We start from the raw sequence: 16287 nt of genomic DNA on the forward strand, positions 1-16287 counted from the left end.
TCGTGTGTTAGTGAAGGCTTGTGCGATGGCAATGTGTTTAATTTCAGTTCGAGATAGGTGGAATCACCTAAACGGTGTGTGAAAGAGGGAGAGAGAGGCGAGGGAACAAGAGGGGAGGGGGCGGGGGTGTATGGACCTCACTGGTTACGGGACCTACAGGCACCCCGATTGTGCTCTGCTCTCATCATTTTTGGAGGTGAGGACAAAAGAAAAGGGGAAATCAGAAGAAAGGCCCGGGATCTGAGTGTCGTGACGGGCCCCCCGACTTCGCCGCCGCTGGTCGGGGTTGTCTGGACTCAAGAGGGTGAGGGAAAAGCGGCGGAGCAGTCGACTCTAGACTGGGGTTTCCTGCCACAGCAGCGGGATTGTCACAAAACAGCCTTTCACTCTTCGAGGGGCCTTGTATTGCTACGTTCTCAGGTATGCATTCAAGAGTAGGTTGGTTAGCTAGCCTGCCTCTGACTGACTTGCCTCTCCCGGGCTAACCTTAGCTCTGTTTATTCAAGGAAAATTACAGGCTGGGTGATGATTATTGTCTGCAGCATCCACACCAGTTATCTTGCTAGTGTACGTTATTTATGCTAACCCATTTACCCATAGCCCCACTGAATTTCTAAAGGGGAAACATCTGCACCTAATCACCTCTCTTTTGAAGCTAAAGGCTGTTTGGCTGCCCCGTCCTCCTAGCCTGCTATAATTATCGTTTTGTGCATTGTTCACAAATGTTTATAATAATGTAATAAGCGCAAATTTGCTTGCTTGATACGCTGCTAGCTAGTGGTAGTAGCTAGCTAGCTAGCAACATATGCAGCTAGCTCGCGTATTTAATTTGCAGCATATGATGAGGCATTTTAGCTAACGCTAACCTTACCAAGCTAAAAGAGGCAGCACCACTAGCTAATTGTAATGCGTATACCTTGCTGTTGGCTAGCTAGCAAAGCTAAGTTACAGAAGCCAGTGTTGTGTTGATGACACAAATCACCAAAAATAATGCCGAACTGGCCTTTGATCCTTGAGTGCAAAAAAAATAGTACTGCGTGTGCCCTAATTATTAGGGCATCCATACAATTGATTGACTTGCTGACTAACTGCATTCAGCCAGTCACCAGTTATTTAATGCTGCAATGTGTGTATTGTGAATATCGTTGTCAGGCCGTGCACAATGAGGTGTTGTGATTAATTAGTGAGCAAGATAAGGGCCATTAAACTGATGTAGATAAAAAAAAGATCGTTCCCATCTTGTCACCTTACACTGCATCACCCATTTAAACCTAGTGTCACCCCCAAATGTGTCACCTGTACACAGAACTGTTTGATGATGCCAGTTTGCCCATCTCAATTTGATTTACAAAGTATGGCCAATTTGTTTTGTAGCCCTACTGTTGAAAGTTTTGTTGTTATATTCAGCTTCTTTATTCAACTGCTCACTAGAATAGTGACAATGAGTAACAAAATTATCAAAATCTCAAATGATTAGTGTATTGATGAAAACTAGTTACTTTTCTCTGTGTCAAAGCTCAGATTTAACAAGGCTAAACAACACTGGTGAAAATAGGTACACATTAATAACAAGATTGACAGACAGATGTCACTAATTACACTTCCAGTTACCATTGGAAACAGTGAAACCTAATTATCTTGTAGCTCAGAGCAGGGCTACACTAACAAAAGTCACCCAAAGTTGTTTCAGGGCCATTAAGCATTTTACAGTTTATTTGAGACAGACAATAGACTTGTGTCACACTTGGCCATTATGGGCAGTGACCCCATGAAGGTGGCGTCATCCCTTTAATTATCGCCCCTGTTGATTCAAGCCCATTAAAAGATGTTAAATACACTAAAGTTAATTGTCTTTAGGCTCCTCATCATATAGAGTTGAGAGAGGGACCACTTAGCTTGCCTTGGTTGCACGAGGTTGTTTGTTTACATGTGAAGTAGGATTTGTGACCTTGACTATGTTATTTTGTTGCCTTAATTGCCTGCTGCCGCTAACCCACTTTCCTCTACACCACCCCCTTTTGTTATCAGTCAGTAGAGACGGCATTGTTAGAGCTTTGACCACAGAAAGGGCTGTATTCACAATGCATATTAAAATACGAGTGTTGATATGAGACCAGTAAGCCTTTTAAGTAGCGAAGTAAGCAGTGGAATGGACAGTGTGTGCAACAAGGAAGGTTAATGTTATTGTCAGTTTGGCAAATCTATTTGTGATGGACCTTTGTGATGTTGTGGTGCGCCACTACAATAAGTGTACTTATGGGAAATGCTGTAGTCTGATAAGCGATCCTAGATCAGTAACAAGTTTCTGGAAGTTTTCGTTTTAATGAATACTGCCCCAGGGATTTGAAATAAGCTAAATTAATTAAGACAAGACCTAAAAAAGGCTCAAAACTTTGACATGCTTGCAGTTGTCACATTGAGAAGATATGTAGCAATGTTTCCTCTGTATTTATTTAGCAGTAGTGCGCCACCACAGTAAGGAAATCACCACCACTGCAAGAGAAAATGTGAAATTAAAATTAGCATTGTAATTTAGTCTTACTGTCATCTAAAACTAAAGTAAGTGTAGCCCAAATATTTTAGAAGTAATGATTTCATTATGAATAAAAAAAGTTTTAGTCAATTTGAAACATAACGTAGACCCAAACAGCGACAGATATGGGACAAAACTAGAATTTCCCCCCCAAGCACCACAGCTGCATACAATTAGAGGAAACACTGTGTAGGAATTTCACATTGCTTTTCTATAATATTGTTGAAATTAAGTTAATATAGGCTATGAAAAGTAATCTGACAAACAGAATGTTAAACTCTACTCTACTACTCTTACAATTGTTTAATTATACTGAGGATTACTTCAAGATATGATATTGGAAAGAAATGTAATTTCATTTGTGTATGCTAACGTTTTTGATTCTTCTTTTGTATTTTCAGAGTTGTGAAGGCTTCTGGTCAGCAGCTGTTGGAAAATGAACTTAACTGCATGGAGATACCGGAGAGAAACAGAGAAACAGGACCTTAAATTGAGTAAACCTGAAGAGGAATTAATGGATTGCCTTCCTTTTGGGAAATTGTGGTCATGGAATTAGGTAGAATTAAATGACGGTTGACAGAAAAAACAAAGGTAAGACAACTAAATGTTGAAGATACAGAGGAGCAACAGGAACTATTTGAACACAGAATCAAGCAGAGAACAATTACAGGATAAGGACCAAAGACTTCTACAATCCAACTGAATACATACAATAGCAAAACAAGAAAACAGTATTTGAAAGGGAATGACAAAGAAAAAGAACATCTCAAAAAGTATTAGACTCTGCATCAAAGTGCAGATGAGAATATCAATGGAGTGTTTGCCTCTGGGAGCGTTTAGTGGAGGTCTATATCTAGACCTCTTGATTAGTGTTACTGCAGTTTTCCTCTCACACAGGTGTGAGTCAGTTCCGAACAAACCTACACATGTTGATGAACTGAAGAATTGCTGCGACAGAAGGCAGTCTCAATGGTTACATTGACATGTTTTTGCACAAGATGCTATTGAATCCCACCACAATTTAATCCTAGCGTAGCTCTGTTTGCTTGTGCTGTTATTACAGTGGAGAGTATACATGTAAAGACATTTAGCGTTGAACATCTCAAGTGCTGGTGTGTCAGTCGTGCTTGATATCCTCGCCTACTCAGTGCCAAACTGCTTCAGCTTCATGGGAATGATTGCACCGTCTGCATCTTGTATTTTTTAGCAGTGGAAACCTGCTACACTTGCTCCAGCACATATCTGTTCTTTTGAATTTCTGTTTTGAGGATACAGCTGTTACGTAAGTGAATCTTTTTTAAAAAGTGGAGACAACCATACCATCAGCAGATTGCAGAAGTCATTTTTTTGCCATTTGACCATTTCATATATTGATAGAATCTTCATCTGTTCAACCTCGTTACTCACTTTTTTCTGCTACACGTGTGATTATAACATCTGTGATATATATTCCTCTGCTTCAACTCTTTGGTGGATTTTTAAAAGAATTTCCTTGTTTTACTGCCAGGCCATAGACTCTCACACTTTTTTCATATATGGTTACTGCCATAAGCCTTTCAATTTCTGATCAGAAGCATTCCCTGATATAGACACTGACAGACACTTCCGTTTTTACTCCAAACTCCAGAAAATGCAGAATTTTTCTAACAGTCCAGCTCCACCCTCTCTCCCCCCTGGGTTCAGTGGGAGGGGTGGAGGGGGCCCTCCTTATCCCCCTCAGCCAGCAGACCCCCAGATCTCCCCTAGGATGACGGATGATTACGCAGGGATGCAACAGCAGAGCCTTCATAGAGGCCATCACCTACCCAGTCAAGCCAGCCATATGCTTGCTTACGGTGCTAGAAACAGAGGGGCTGGGGAGCCACCACCAACACAGGGTAACATTCACAGTGGCAACAGTAGCAACCCTTACCGGAAGGAGACCATGGATTATTATTTTCCAATGGCTGGGAAGGACAGGCATCGAAGGGGTGGTATGGGTTATGGGGCAGGTTTTGGATACCCCAACATCGATGGACATATACCTCACCAGTACAGGCATGCTGGATCTGGCTCTGCATCATCATCCGGCATAATGTCACCATATCCAGTGGACTATGGTTCTACCGCTGGTTCAGGTGGTGGTAGTGGTGGTGGTGCTGCTGGAGCGTTCTCTCCTTCTCATCAGTACAATATGAGTCAGAACCCTGCAATGCAGTCAGTACCAGGTTCTCAGATGCAGCACCGCCAGCATGGGCAAAACTTCCAAGCTCTACACCATGGACAGCCGCATAGGAGCTATCCACACTCTGGGCACAGAATGACCCCTCAATACCCACACTATTCCCCACAGGGTGGAGCATCCACAGGGTCATCAGGAATGTACAGCCCTCCTCCACAGAGATATCACGACGGGACTGGTAGCACTGGGTTTGATCCCAAAGTCAACAGCTCTCCCAATGTCAACTCTAATTCAAACTCTGTCTCTAGTTCAGCTGCTGCTAACAATGTGGGGCCAATGGAGAATGTTCAACAGAGTTACCATGCTTCAAATTATCCTGCATATTCCCCACAGACACATTCCCTCCACAAGCAAGCCACACTACAACACCGCAACTCACAGCACAATTTAGGGGTAGGTTATGACAACTCTCTCAAGATGCAGCACCAAGGCCCATCTCCAGGCTCTGTATATGCTAAACATCACCAAGCCTCCAATCCCAATATACCTCATGCAGCATCTCAAGAAATAGCCAAATCCCCAATGCACGCCAATGCTCAACAAACACAAATTAACCAAAACTTCAGCCCCATATCCAACCCTTCTCCAGCTGCCTCTGCAGTGCAATCCCCCAGCTGTAGCTCCTCTCCTTCCCCTTTGATGGGTGTCTCAGAGGCACATGGAAACCCTTCAGGACATGCTCCTTCACATCCTCCTCCACCAAACCCCCGTAGCAGCCATAGTCATGGTAGATTACTGCAGACCATGCCTCAGTTGAGTCCCACGCCCAACTCAAACAGCAGCATCAGTAGTTGTGGTAGCAGTGGCAGTCATAAGGCTCAAGGCATGAGTGCCGTCGCGGGGACTTGTCTGTCCTCAACAAGCCGCAACAGAATGGGTCCAGGCACAGGGATTGGATCCCGAGAGGAAGGCTCCTCTGTTTATCCATCTTCTCCACTTGACAAAATGCAGGATGCTGGCCTGAATAGCCTAAATGCCTTGACCTCACAAGTAGCCAATTTACCAAACACAGTGCAGCACATGCTTCTCACTGACACTGTGCTTTCGCAGAAGAAGGGGAAAGATGGTGGACAAATGCAGCAGGCGACACATGCCATGCCTCCATCACAACCAAGGAGTCGAAATGCCAGTGCAGCCTCAAGCACTAGCACAATTAAAGAAGGAAGTGCAGTGGGTATTGCTGATGGTGCCAGCTTAGAGACTGGAGCTGATGAAGACACTTCAGTGATGTCAGAGAGAGGACCATCGGGGACCAAAGTTGAGCGAGAGGAGCAGTTCTCTGAAGGGGAACATGCGAGAGTGAGACAGATGAGTGGTGCAAGCAGTGGGTCTGAACCAACTGGCTACTACCCTCCATCTCAGAGTCAAAACCAGCCACAGACTGGACAAGCATCACATATTAAAACAATCACCTCTGATTCAACTACAAAACAACCAAGTGTTTCCGAAACAAAAGTGAATGAAGCTCACATTCCTTCTTCGTCATCATCTCCATCCTTTGGATGTCAGTCATCAGAGGCTGGCCCAAATTCACATTCAACACCTCCAGTTTCCTCAACCCCCTCATCCGCTTCATCTAGTGCTCCTCTTCCCCAGCCAAACTGTGTCTCAGAACCTGGTTCAACTGATAATGATAATAGATATGGCCCTAGGAAGACAACAGAAATAAAAAATGAAGGAATTAAAAGTGAAAGTGAAGATGTGGTTGAAAGAAGGGAGAAAGGCAACATTCAAGTGCAGGGAGATAGAGAAGTAAACACAAAACAAGATGGTCAGGACAAAGAAAATAGGTTGCACAGTATATCCAGATTACACAATAATGAGAGGGAAGAAAAACAGACATCTGAGGAACAGCAAAACGCCAGTAGTGTGGGTGTGATTGTTTCAACTCGGTCTGAGGGAAATCACACTGAAAAAAGCAAGCATCCTCAAGACAACTGTATAGAAGAGAAACATTCACACTCTTACTTTAGAGAGTCTAGTCATAATGGAGAAGAAGGTGTAGATCTGAGTGTGTATTCCTCCCATCACCAACTCCACCAGAAATCTAATTTTGGACGGCCTCAAAATCCTCCCCAATCTGGACCACACAAATATGGCTACCCAGAATCACCATATGGCTCAGATATGTCAATGAAGAACAAAGGGAGGCCTGGCCCAGTGAGTGTAATGGAATCAAATTCCAGATACATAGGGTACCACCAATCACAGACTAGCTATGGCCCTGTGCATCCAAAAGATGTTGGTGGTTCTGTAGTAGAGGCATTAGCAAAGAGAGGGGAAGGAGCAGGGGCAAAAGGTCATGAGGATAATTCTCAAATGCAGCAGTACCCAAGCCTTTTACAAGAGGTTCTTCAAGGTTATAATTTAGACAGACGTTATGGCCGACCTGAACAAGCATTTCCTGCCCATCTTCAAGCTCAGCAACAGTTTCAAACCAGACACCTGTATGGCATGGCTGAAAGTATGAGGATGCAAACTGGAATGACTGAGGCCTCTGCTCTTTCCTCCCAAATGGCAAGCTCTGGAAAGCCCCCCCATCCAAACCAGAGACAGGGAAGTGGGCCTGATTTTGCCATAGAACCTCAGTCCTCAGTGAAGTCAGAAGTGGCCAATACCAAGGCATTGCAAACTGCTGAAAAAACTAAAGTGGGTGTATCCCAGAGTCATTTACCACAGTCTACAGAGTCTCTGCAGCCTCCACCAAAACATATTAATTTAGCAGACTATTCTTTACCGCAGAGGAAAGCCTCATCTAATCTGTCCACTCCATCCTCTGCCGTACAAGAGCTCCTTTTGCAAGAGACAGAGCCGCTAACAGGCAGCATTGGTCAAACTGAGTCTCAAAAATCATCAGGCTCCCTATTAGTCCCATCATCAGAGCGGCGCTCTGTCATCTGTGATGTGTCGCCAAACCGGCGCGGTACACCAGAGAGGGACAGGGAAAGTGACAGAGAGAGAGAGAGGGAGAAAAGTCAGAGTGGAGCCTCTGTGATTCAACAGCCATTTTCCTCTCCAACAGCAGCCAATGATCTGAGTAAAAAGGATCCTGGGGAGAAACAAGTGGTGAAAATGGAAGTAGCATCAAAAGAGGCTGGCCCAGACACTGCAAATCTACAAGCTGATCATCATGGCAGTGGTACAACTAATGAGGCTGATATGGAGTATCATTCCAAGTCTGTTCATTCATCTGTTGTTATGAATACTGACCCCTATAGGCGAGGTAATGTTGATATTACCCCCTTACCCCCTCATCCTACAAGCACTAATCCTTTATCTCCACCATCAAGGCATCAGGCCTATCTTCAAGGTGTTGATTTATCAACTGGACATGCCAGCAGTTTTCCTGGATATCGATATGGTGATACAAGAGAAGGCAATATGATGCCACGCAGCAACCCTCATTTTCCCTCCCATCATCCCTACCACAATTTATCCCCCCAGGCTCAATCCACAAATAAGCTTCAAATGTATCCTCACTCTCGCGGCCCTCCTCACCACCCCCATGACATAAATGACTGGGTAACAGCGATGAACAGACCATCCAAGGAGATGATGATGCAGCCTGGTTCCTCTCCAGGAAGACATAAACTCAGCCAATCAGAGCAGAGACAGAGACTGCTCTCCCAGACTGACATGCCCAATGAACAACATATAACCAAAACTCCACTTCCCCATCAAAGTGCTTACTATGATATGAAAGTGTGGGAGTCGACACACCCTGGAAGAGAAAGTGCTGGAATGATAGAGGGAGACCCCTACTACAGAACACAACCTCCTCCCCCTCCCCCTCCCCCTCCCCCTCCTCCTCCCCCTCCTCCTTCTGCTCCTACTCCTGCTCCTGTAGCTTCACACGGCCCTGCTCCTCTGCAAATGGCTCTAGCAGTTGGTCCAAATGCTGTTGAACCTGATGTCTCCAGAGGAGGTGTAGAGGAAGCTAAACATCCTCGTCCAGCTCCTGCATCCAACTCCACTAAGCCCCCTGCTGACATGAACTCTCTACCACAAGGGCAGCGTCAGACTAAAGCTGGGGTTACTGGAGATACAAATCCACTAATATTGAGAAGGAGAGTTCGTTCTTTTATCTCCCCTATCCCTGCCAAGAGGCAACTTCAGGATGGTTCTCAGCAGAGGGGTGCCACAAATTCACATCACTCCCCTGGGGCCCAGTCTGAGTCTAGCCATCACAATGAAGATGACTCATCTAGTTCTGATATCCCATGTCCCAGGCTCTCTTCCCCTTTGCCTGGAGAGAATGCCTATTCACAATCTCTATCTCCTTCGAGTGGTAAAACCAAGGTTTTGCCTCCCAGGAAGGGACGGGGTTTGAAACTGGAGGCAATAGTGCAGAAAATCACTCCAAATATTAAGAAGCCAACAGGCCACACTGATGTTGAGTCAAATCATTACCCAGGCTTCTCTCACTCAGAAATGTCACAGTTTAGTGATTCACAGGACCAAGACTTAGCACATTTCCCTAGAGTTGCAGGGGGAGATGATGGTTATATGGATGAAAGTCACTCCTTAAATGATATGATTCCCTTCAGAGGAGTGGATGAGACTGGGCCTTTACCTCCCTCTGCCTACCCCTGTGATCCTCATCAGACGTCCCAAGTTCTCAAACAACAAGACTTTGACTTTGGATTAGGGGCTGCTGTGGCGTCAGCGTCTGGCGACAAGGAGGACTTTGCTTTGCTAGGACCTTTGCCCCCTCCTCCGCCTCTTCCTCGCCCAGTCCAGGGTTCTCCACCTCCATCTTCATCTGCCCTGTCTGATATTCAACATTTCACCAACACTTATCAGCAGCTTGAGACGCGAAGAGGAGAGCAATCTGCTGCTAACCTTCTCAGACAGAAACTTCAAGAAACTGGCATGGGATTCGATGATTATCCTGGCAGTGACTACTATGGAACCACCCCACCCCACCATAGCCAGGCCCAGGGACACATGTTGAACAGACATCAGATGGCCTCTGGAAGGTCTGCTTTGTCACCACAAGATTCCAAACCACCAGAGAGTATTGTGCCTAAAGGCTATTTCCCATCTGGCAAGAAGAAGGGCAGGCCAGTTGGGAGTGTTAATAAACAAAAACGTGCCCAGAGCCAAGGCCAAACTCAGGCGCAGGTCCAAGCCCCGGCTCAGAACACAGCTCTGAGTGCTCCTTCAGCCCAACCTGCTACATCTCCAGTTGCTGCCACAACCCCACAGATAGTGCAAAGTACCAGTGGCACATCAGACTCCACAGCTCCTCCCCTGGCAGACTGTAACCCCCCCCCACCTCTGGCCCCACCCATTTTAACCCAGGTGGTGAAAGTGGATGCTGAGAGTGAGGACACACAGCCAGAGATTGAGGTCAAACCTTTGCGACGGAGACGCAGAGGTGTAAAAGATGAGAATGAGCCAGTTGAAGTAAGAGGAAGGCAGAGGAGGAGAAGGAGAGGAGGAGCAGTGGCGCCACCATCAGTGGCCAAAGATGACCCAGATATACCTTCAGGGGCAGGAGGAAGTCTGAGCACGAGTGGAGGATTCGTAGACCCAAAAAAGGGCCCGTTTGTTCCACATATACATGTGGAGAAAAAAATACCAGAGATTGGGGCAGTGTGCACCATAGTGAATGCTGAGGAGGAAAAGATGAAGGGAGAGCGTAGTACAGTCGGAGGGAAAGCAGGTGGCAGTGGAATCGATTCTCTCCTGACCTCAGCTCTTTCCTCTCAGTTATCTAGAAGAGACAGAGAAACAGAGAAAAGGGAGTCAGACGAGGTGGAAACCACCCTTCAGTCAGGAAAAGCACTTCCTTCATCTGGCTATGTTGTTTCAGGCCCTGTGATTACAGAGACCAATCATTCTGGCCGCCTGCTCTGCTGCCTGTGTCAGAAATGGGCAAATTATAAACATCTTGGAGATCTCTATGGACCTTACTATCCAGCTGAATATGCTGCAAAGCTTCCCAAGAACCAGCCCCAGGTCAGACAATGTCAAGTAACCACCGGAACAAATAAAACAGGACCAAATTCAGACACAATCTCAAATGTATTGAGCACTATCCAAGACACGCAAACACAGGATGCTCAGTTTTCCAAGCCGTCAACTGAGAGTGACTATCCCGTCAGCCTAGATACAAACCCTACATCGCCTACCACCACAGTTGGAACTGCCTCTCCAGCTGGCGGGGAGGAAATGATGATGTATATGGCTGGCAAGCTTGGTAACACCACCTCCTCCTCCTCCTCCTCCACCACCACCACTACCACCACCACCAGTAAACCAACATCTCTAACCTGGGATATGAATCTAGATATTCGACCTATCCCTGAGCTTAAAAGAGAGCCAGATCTTGAGAATGACCAGCAACAGCAACAGAAACCGCAACCGCAGCCACAGCCGACAGATGAAGCTCAACAGCGACCCCAGCACAGAAAGCTAACCTCACATCCACGCTTTAAAAGGAGGCACAAATCTAGTGAGGATTCCCCCAGAATGGTACCATCCAACAGTAAGGCCTCCCTGCCCTTCCAGCCCCCTCCCCCAGCCCTGGACTCCCTGGGGCCCTTGGCACAACTGGCCCAGCTGCCTCAGATGCCCATGGACCCAGAGGAGCTGTGGGTCCACGAAGGCTGTATAGTGTGGACCAGTGGAGTGTACCTTGTTAATGGGAGACTGTACGGCCTGCAGGAGGCACTAGATGGTGCCAGAGACACAGTGAGTGGCCTCTAAATGCTTTTGACTTGCTTTGTTGTGTGACAATTCAATTTTGTAGGTCATCATTTGACAATTAGTTGGTTATTATTGTGCTTTTGGTGGACCTAATGTTGACGGTAACCTTTATGAAGGGAATTGTTGAATTCTGGTTTTAACTGATGAGCAGTAATAGGTCAGTAGTAGGTATTATATTGTATGCATTATGAAGTCTTTTCACCATGCACACAGTGGTCATATTTTACTATATACTGCTACACAGTATGATATTAATAGAGTATGTGTTTATTGATTTTTATCGTCTTGCTACGCCCTTAGCAGTTCTTCACTGTCTAGTACAGTTTTGAGATGTATTGATTTTTTTCTTCTCACTTTTTCTGTGCTGCTCTTCTTTCTGTATTCCGTCCGTCTCTCCTCAGTGCTGCTCATATTGTGAGATGGTCGGCTCAACCCTCGGCTGCTACAGTAAAGGCTGCACACTCCGGTACCACTACCTGTGTGCTATTGAAGCGGGTGAGTGGATGCACAAAGTACAAGTGTACTATAAAAAGTGAGCTGATATATATGAATACTGAATACTACATTTCCCCATTATGGACATGTTGTGTCTTCGAAACGCAGCAGGCTAGCCAACTGTAAAACACATCAGTTTTATTCTGAAGCTGTAAGCATTGAGTATTTGCAGTGAGAGCAGTCTAGCCGAACTCTGTGTGCCAAACTCCGTATTGATATTTACTCTCCCCTTCCCAGATTGCTCTCTGAACGAAGATAACTTCTCACTGCGGTGTCCGAAGCACAAGGTAAAGAGGGAGAGGTTGGTTCTCATATCGTTTCTAGGGAAATTTCATTTTGTGTGACTCAATGAAAATCCTCTCTCTTTCTCATTTGCCACTTTAGTCCCTCACCACCCAATCACTGACTGAGCCGTTACGCTTCATTTCTTTCCATCTCTCCCTCTACCCCCACCCCCCACATCTCTCCTCTCTCGATTCCACTCTCCTCTCTCTCTCTTCTTTCTCTCTCTCTCTCTCTCTCTCTCTCTCTTGTCTTTTTTACCCAGTTTCCCCAGAGTAGCCGTCCAGCCAAGCCAGTGTACCTGGAGCAGTCAGAGAGAGGCTGAGAGAAACAGTGAGGAAGAAGAGACGGAGGAGTCTGGGAACTGTAAGTTCAGGCTCTGTTGTGTTTGTGTGTGTGTGTGTGTGTGTGCACGCTTGAGAGAGAAAAAGGGAGGGAATACTGGGTTTTTTAAATGATTTATCAGGTCAATATGGATCACATTCACAACATTAAGGATGTTCTCATAAACAGTTGATTTGTTTATTATTAGATGGGAGATTGGTTTCTCATAAACGGGCCCTGAGTAAATGAACAATTATTCTTTGCCCCAAGGCTGTTTATTGTTTTTATATGCAGACATTGCAAGCTCCAATTTAATTTCATGTAGCAATAAGATAAGAGCAACAGTAAGATTAACTTAATTGGTGCTTTATATAGTAATGGAAATTCATTTTTCCCCCACATATGTAGCTATCTAAGATATATAATGGGGTTCCTATGGTAATGTACCTGGAACAAAGGCATTTTTTCCCAGCCTGGAAAAGTTACGGCAAAATATTCTTGTGTGGAAATAGCTTTTTTTGGTCAAATATTGAGTGTCAAACTTGGCTGCTGGTAGCTCAAGGTATCTTGGAAGAATAGTTAGTATAATAACAAATTAGCAGATTTCATACTGTGTGCTCCAAGTGACAGTGGTATGTAGGCAGAATACGACAGAACATATATGCTGACACAAAAATGTGTAGGAGCCTTGTACACACACACACACACACACACACACACACACACACCAGCCTCAGCTCAACATTCCCGTAGCAGGTACTTCAGTTCCTTGCTCAAGGGCATTTTGACAGTGCTGGTGTTCACCACAGATTAGCTTTGAGCAATTCTCCACCAGCTGCCAACGCTCAGTGCATATCCTTGTCTGGGACTGAACCAGTAGTGTGCCCAGATAGACGAGCGGTCTGCTGCCTCTACAGCCTACTTCTACTTCTCCTTTGCTCTCTGTCTCTCCCTCTGTGCTTTCGAACCGTCTGAATAAACTGCTTTTGCAAAGAAAAGAACAAAACAGTGATCTTCTGGCTATTGGTCCAATTTAAAATGATACCACATGGTGCCAAGTCAAAACATAGGAGGAGAAAAGGAGAAAAAATAAAATAAAAAAGAATATATATATATATATATATATATATATATATAATGATAGTTGTTGAAATGTGTTTTGATCTGACTTGACCAACACCCAGAGCTATGATATTTCCTAAGCCCTCATTTCAGTGCTGCACCACTCCTTGTGAAGGCTTTCTGTGTGAAAAACAGTTGTGCTATCTGTGAAAACTGTTCATTGCCTGTGTCAACACTGTGTAGACATCGGTGACGAGCCACTAACCCCAAATCCTTTGTGTCTCCTTCTCCTAGGTGAGGTTGGACAACAGAAGACTGAGAATTGTTTCTGAAGCAGCCCCCAAACACGACAGGACAGGACTGGCATCGGCTGGCTGACGGAAAGACTGACATCTGCGACAGAGAACAACAAAGGGGAATGTACAATTTCTCAACAGGAATCAACATAATTTACATTTAAGACAATGGAGAAAAGAAACATTTTTTCTAAGAGAATTATTGCTCTTTACTTTAAAACAGAAAAGAAAAAAAAAACATGGACAAAGCAACACGGGAACGGAGCTACAACAAAAGACTAAAAAAAAAAAAAAAAACTACAAAGACCTAAGTGGAATAAAATGAGACATCGGGAGCGACAGAGGAACTGAAAGGAGCGTTTTTCTGTAAAGAAGAAAAGAAACAAACTTCCTCTCTAGGCTTACTTTGAATTTCCTGAGACACCCTCAATCTGTTTTACTCTTGTTTAAATCATCTGTATTATCATTTTACCTGTTATGTTTTTTTTTTGTTTTTGTTTTTGTTTGTTTCAGATTTTTCCTTTGATTGTTTTGAATCGGAGCATTGGGAGCAAAGTTGGGGGTCAAACCCAGAAAAGGAAAGGAGAGAATTTTAAGTATCTTCTTACAAGTAGTATTTTTATCATATAATGTTATGATGATCACTATTATTATTTTAGTCATCATTATTATTTTGTATCTTCATCAATATTTACTCATAGAAATGAAATGGATGTATCTCACTTTATACTCAGTCAACATATCATGAATTGGATTTTTTTTTTTTCTTCTTTTTGTTTTTTCCATTCCTGGAGAGGGAGGAGCCAGAGTGGCGTTGTTTGGAATGTCAGGGTCGAGTTGCCACAAAGACATTATTGCCTTGGAGGACGGACATCTGTTGCCTTTCAAAAGTCACGTGTGTGAATGAGGAGTGAGTGTGTGCGCAATTGAAAAATGTGGATCTGAGTCCTTGAGTCCATTTTGGTCCTTTTGAAAAGTGTTCTTATTTTTCATCCCTGGGGTTTTTACGGTACAGATAGTATTCATGAAAAACCAGATGGACACAGTCTTATTTTTCAAGTAAAAAAAAATAAAAAATGTTCATAACGTGCAAAGAGAAGGACAGAGCCCTTAAAAGGAGGAGATAACACTATGGACTAATGCATGCCTGCCATCTTTGACCATGCTGACTGGAAAAAGCCTAAGGACAGGACACATAGAGTTTGCATTGGGGTGGAACTGTGTACTGGGTGCACAAGTAGGTAAACCCTCCCCATGGTATGTTCTGCATAGGAAGTCACATTGGACTGGCGGGCGTCGGTGCTTCAGAAATTGACGAGACGTTTTTTTGGAATTGGAAATCTGTGGAGAGGATGTCATATGAATGGCTGTGATTGGCCGACCGTACTGTCCAATGGGGAGTGAGCGTAAACCAAGTACTTCTGAATGGTTTCATTCTTCGGTGACACGACAGCGATTTGATCGGGAGATGCAAAATCCATTCAAAAAGACGCATTGCCATAAAATTTAAAAGTGAGTCGTACGTGGTGTTGTCTTTATCATTTTTTATTGTTATTCTTGTAAAAAAAAAAAAGTCAAGCTGAAAGAAGACAGTTACACTATCAAAACCATGCTGTACTAGAAACCTGTCAATATGTATATGAATTATGAATACACTTTAAAAATGCTTCAAGAATGCTCCTCTTCTTACTTATGAAACATGTTTGGGTTTTTTTCCACTTTTGTTCCAAATCCACCTCAATTTTCCGCCTCCATTATTTTCATCTCATATTTTAATGTCCTAATTTCTTTTTTTGCTTTTATTTGCCACAATCTCTGTCTCCCTCTCTCTCTCTCTTGCACACAGACTTTCATTCTCAATCCCCTTTCTGTCACACACATACACACATGCAAGCTCTTGTGTTTCTATTTATACACACGCACTCTTTCCCCCATCTTTCTTCTTCCTCTCTTTTCAGTCTGAGCATGATGCCATACCGACTCTTTCTCAGACTGTCTATAGAGGACAAGTTATGAGGATTGACCATATTCAACAACACATTCTCTTGAATCTAAAAATCATCGTACCAGGTCGAGGCTTCTGTGTTGCTGTCAGTCTGCAGCTGAGAAAAACAAAACGTTTCAAACTGAATGATTTCACTTGAAGAAGCCAGAGCAGGGACTGTCTAACAACAGAACCTCAGAACTGAAATGTCTGATTTATCTTTGTCAAGTAAAAGTTAAAGAAATGAGTTGGTCATTCAAGATGCAAGTTAAATTCTCAGATGTACATTCATGGTTCATTAGTTTTGTTGTATTCCTTGGAAACACTTGCAGCGAGTTATTTCTGCCACTTCTGGATAATATTAGATTTTCCTTGT

General features: G+C 44.1%; 1 protein-coding gene across 3 annotated transcripts; it reads left to right on the forward strand.

The window, feature by feature from the left end:
- The first annotated feature begins 219 nt into the window (after nt 1-219).
- tcf20 (transcription factor 20) lies at nt 220-15587 on the forward strand. 3 transcript variants are annotated; one of them, XM_071539939.1, is made up of 7 exons: nt 220-420; nt 2935-3124; nt 4161-11453; nt 11870-11963; nt 12201-12264; nt 12511-12611; nt 13926-15587. In XM_071539939.1, exons 3-7 carry the CDS (start codon nt 4164-4166, stop codon nt 13961-13963), a joined length of 7587 nt encoding a protein of 2528 aa, XP_071396040.1. In that variant the 5' UTR covers nt 220-420; nt 2935-3124; nt 4161-4163; the 3' UTR covers nt 13964-15587. The 3 variants fall into 3 exon arrangements, with proteins under 3 accessions (XP_071396040.1, XP_071396041.1, XP_071396043.1); XM_071539940.1 differs by lacking the exons at nt 220-420; nt 2935-3124 and having other exon boundaries at nt 3752-11453; XM_071539942.1 differs by lacking the exons at nt 220-420; nt 2935-3124 and having other exon boundaries at nt 6755-11453; nt 12201-12250.
- The last annotated feature ends 700 nt before the right edge of the window (nt 15588-16287 follow it).

Source organism: Centroberyx affinis, unplaced genomic scaffold (assembly GCF_046629955.1).
Source record: "Centroberyx affinis isolate AG114_WGS23_722 - 3 ecotype Tasmania unplaced genomic scaffold, CSIRO-AGI_Caff_v1 ptg003533l_1, whole genome shotgun sequence".
Taxonomy (NCBI): Eukaryota; Metazoa; Chordata; class Actinopteri; order Beryciformes; family Berycidae; genus Centroberyx; species Centroberyx affinis.

Coding starts and splice junctions, on each gene's coding strand:
- tcf20 (XM_071539939.1), top strand. CDS start 4,164: ATGCAGAATTTTTCTAACAGTCCAGCTCCACCCTCTCTCCCCCCTGGG. Junction 11,964..12,200: donor CCTGTGTGCTATTGAAGCGG/GTGAGTGGATGC, acceptor TCCCCTTCCCAG/ATTGCTCTCTGAACGAAGAT. Junction 12,265..12,510: donor CACAAGGTAAAGAGGGAGAG/GTTGGTTCTCAT, acceptor TTTTTTACCCAG/TTTCCCCAGAGTAGCCGTCC.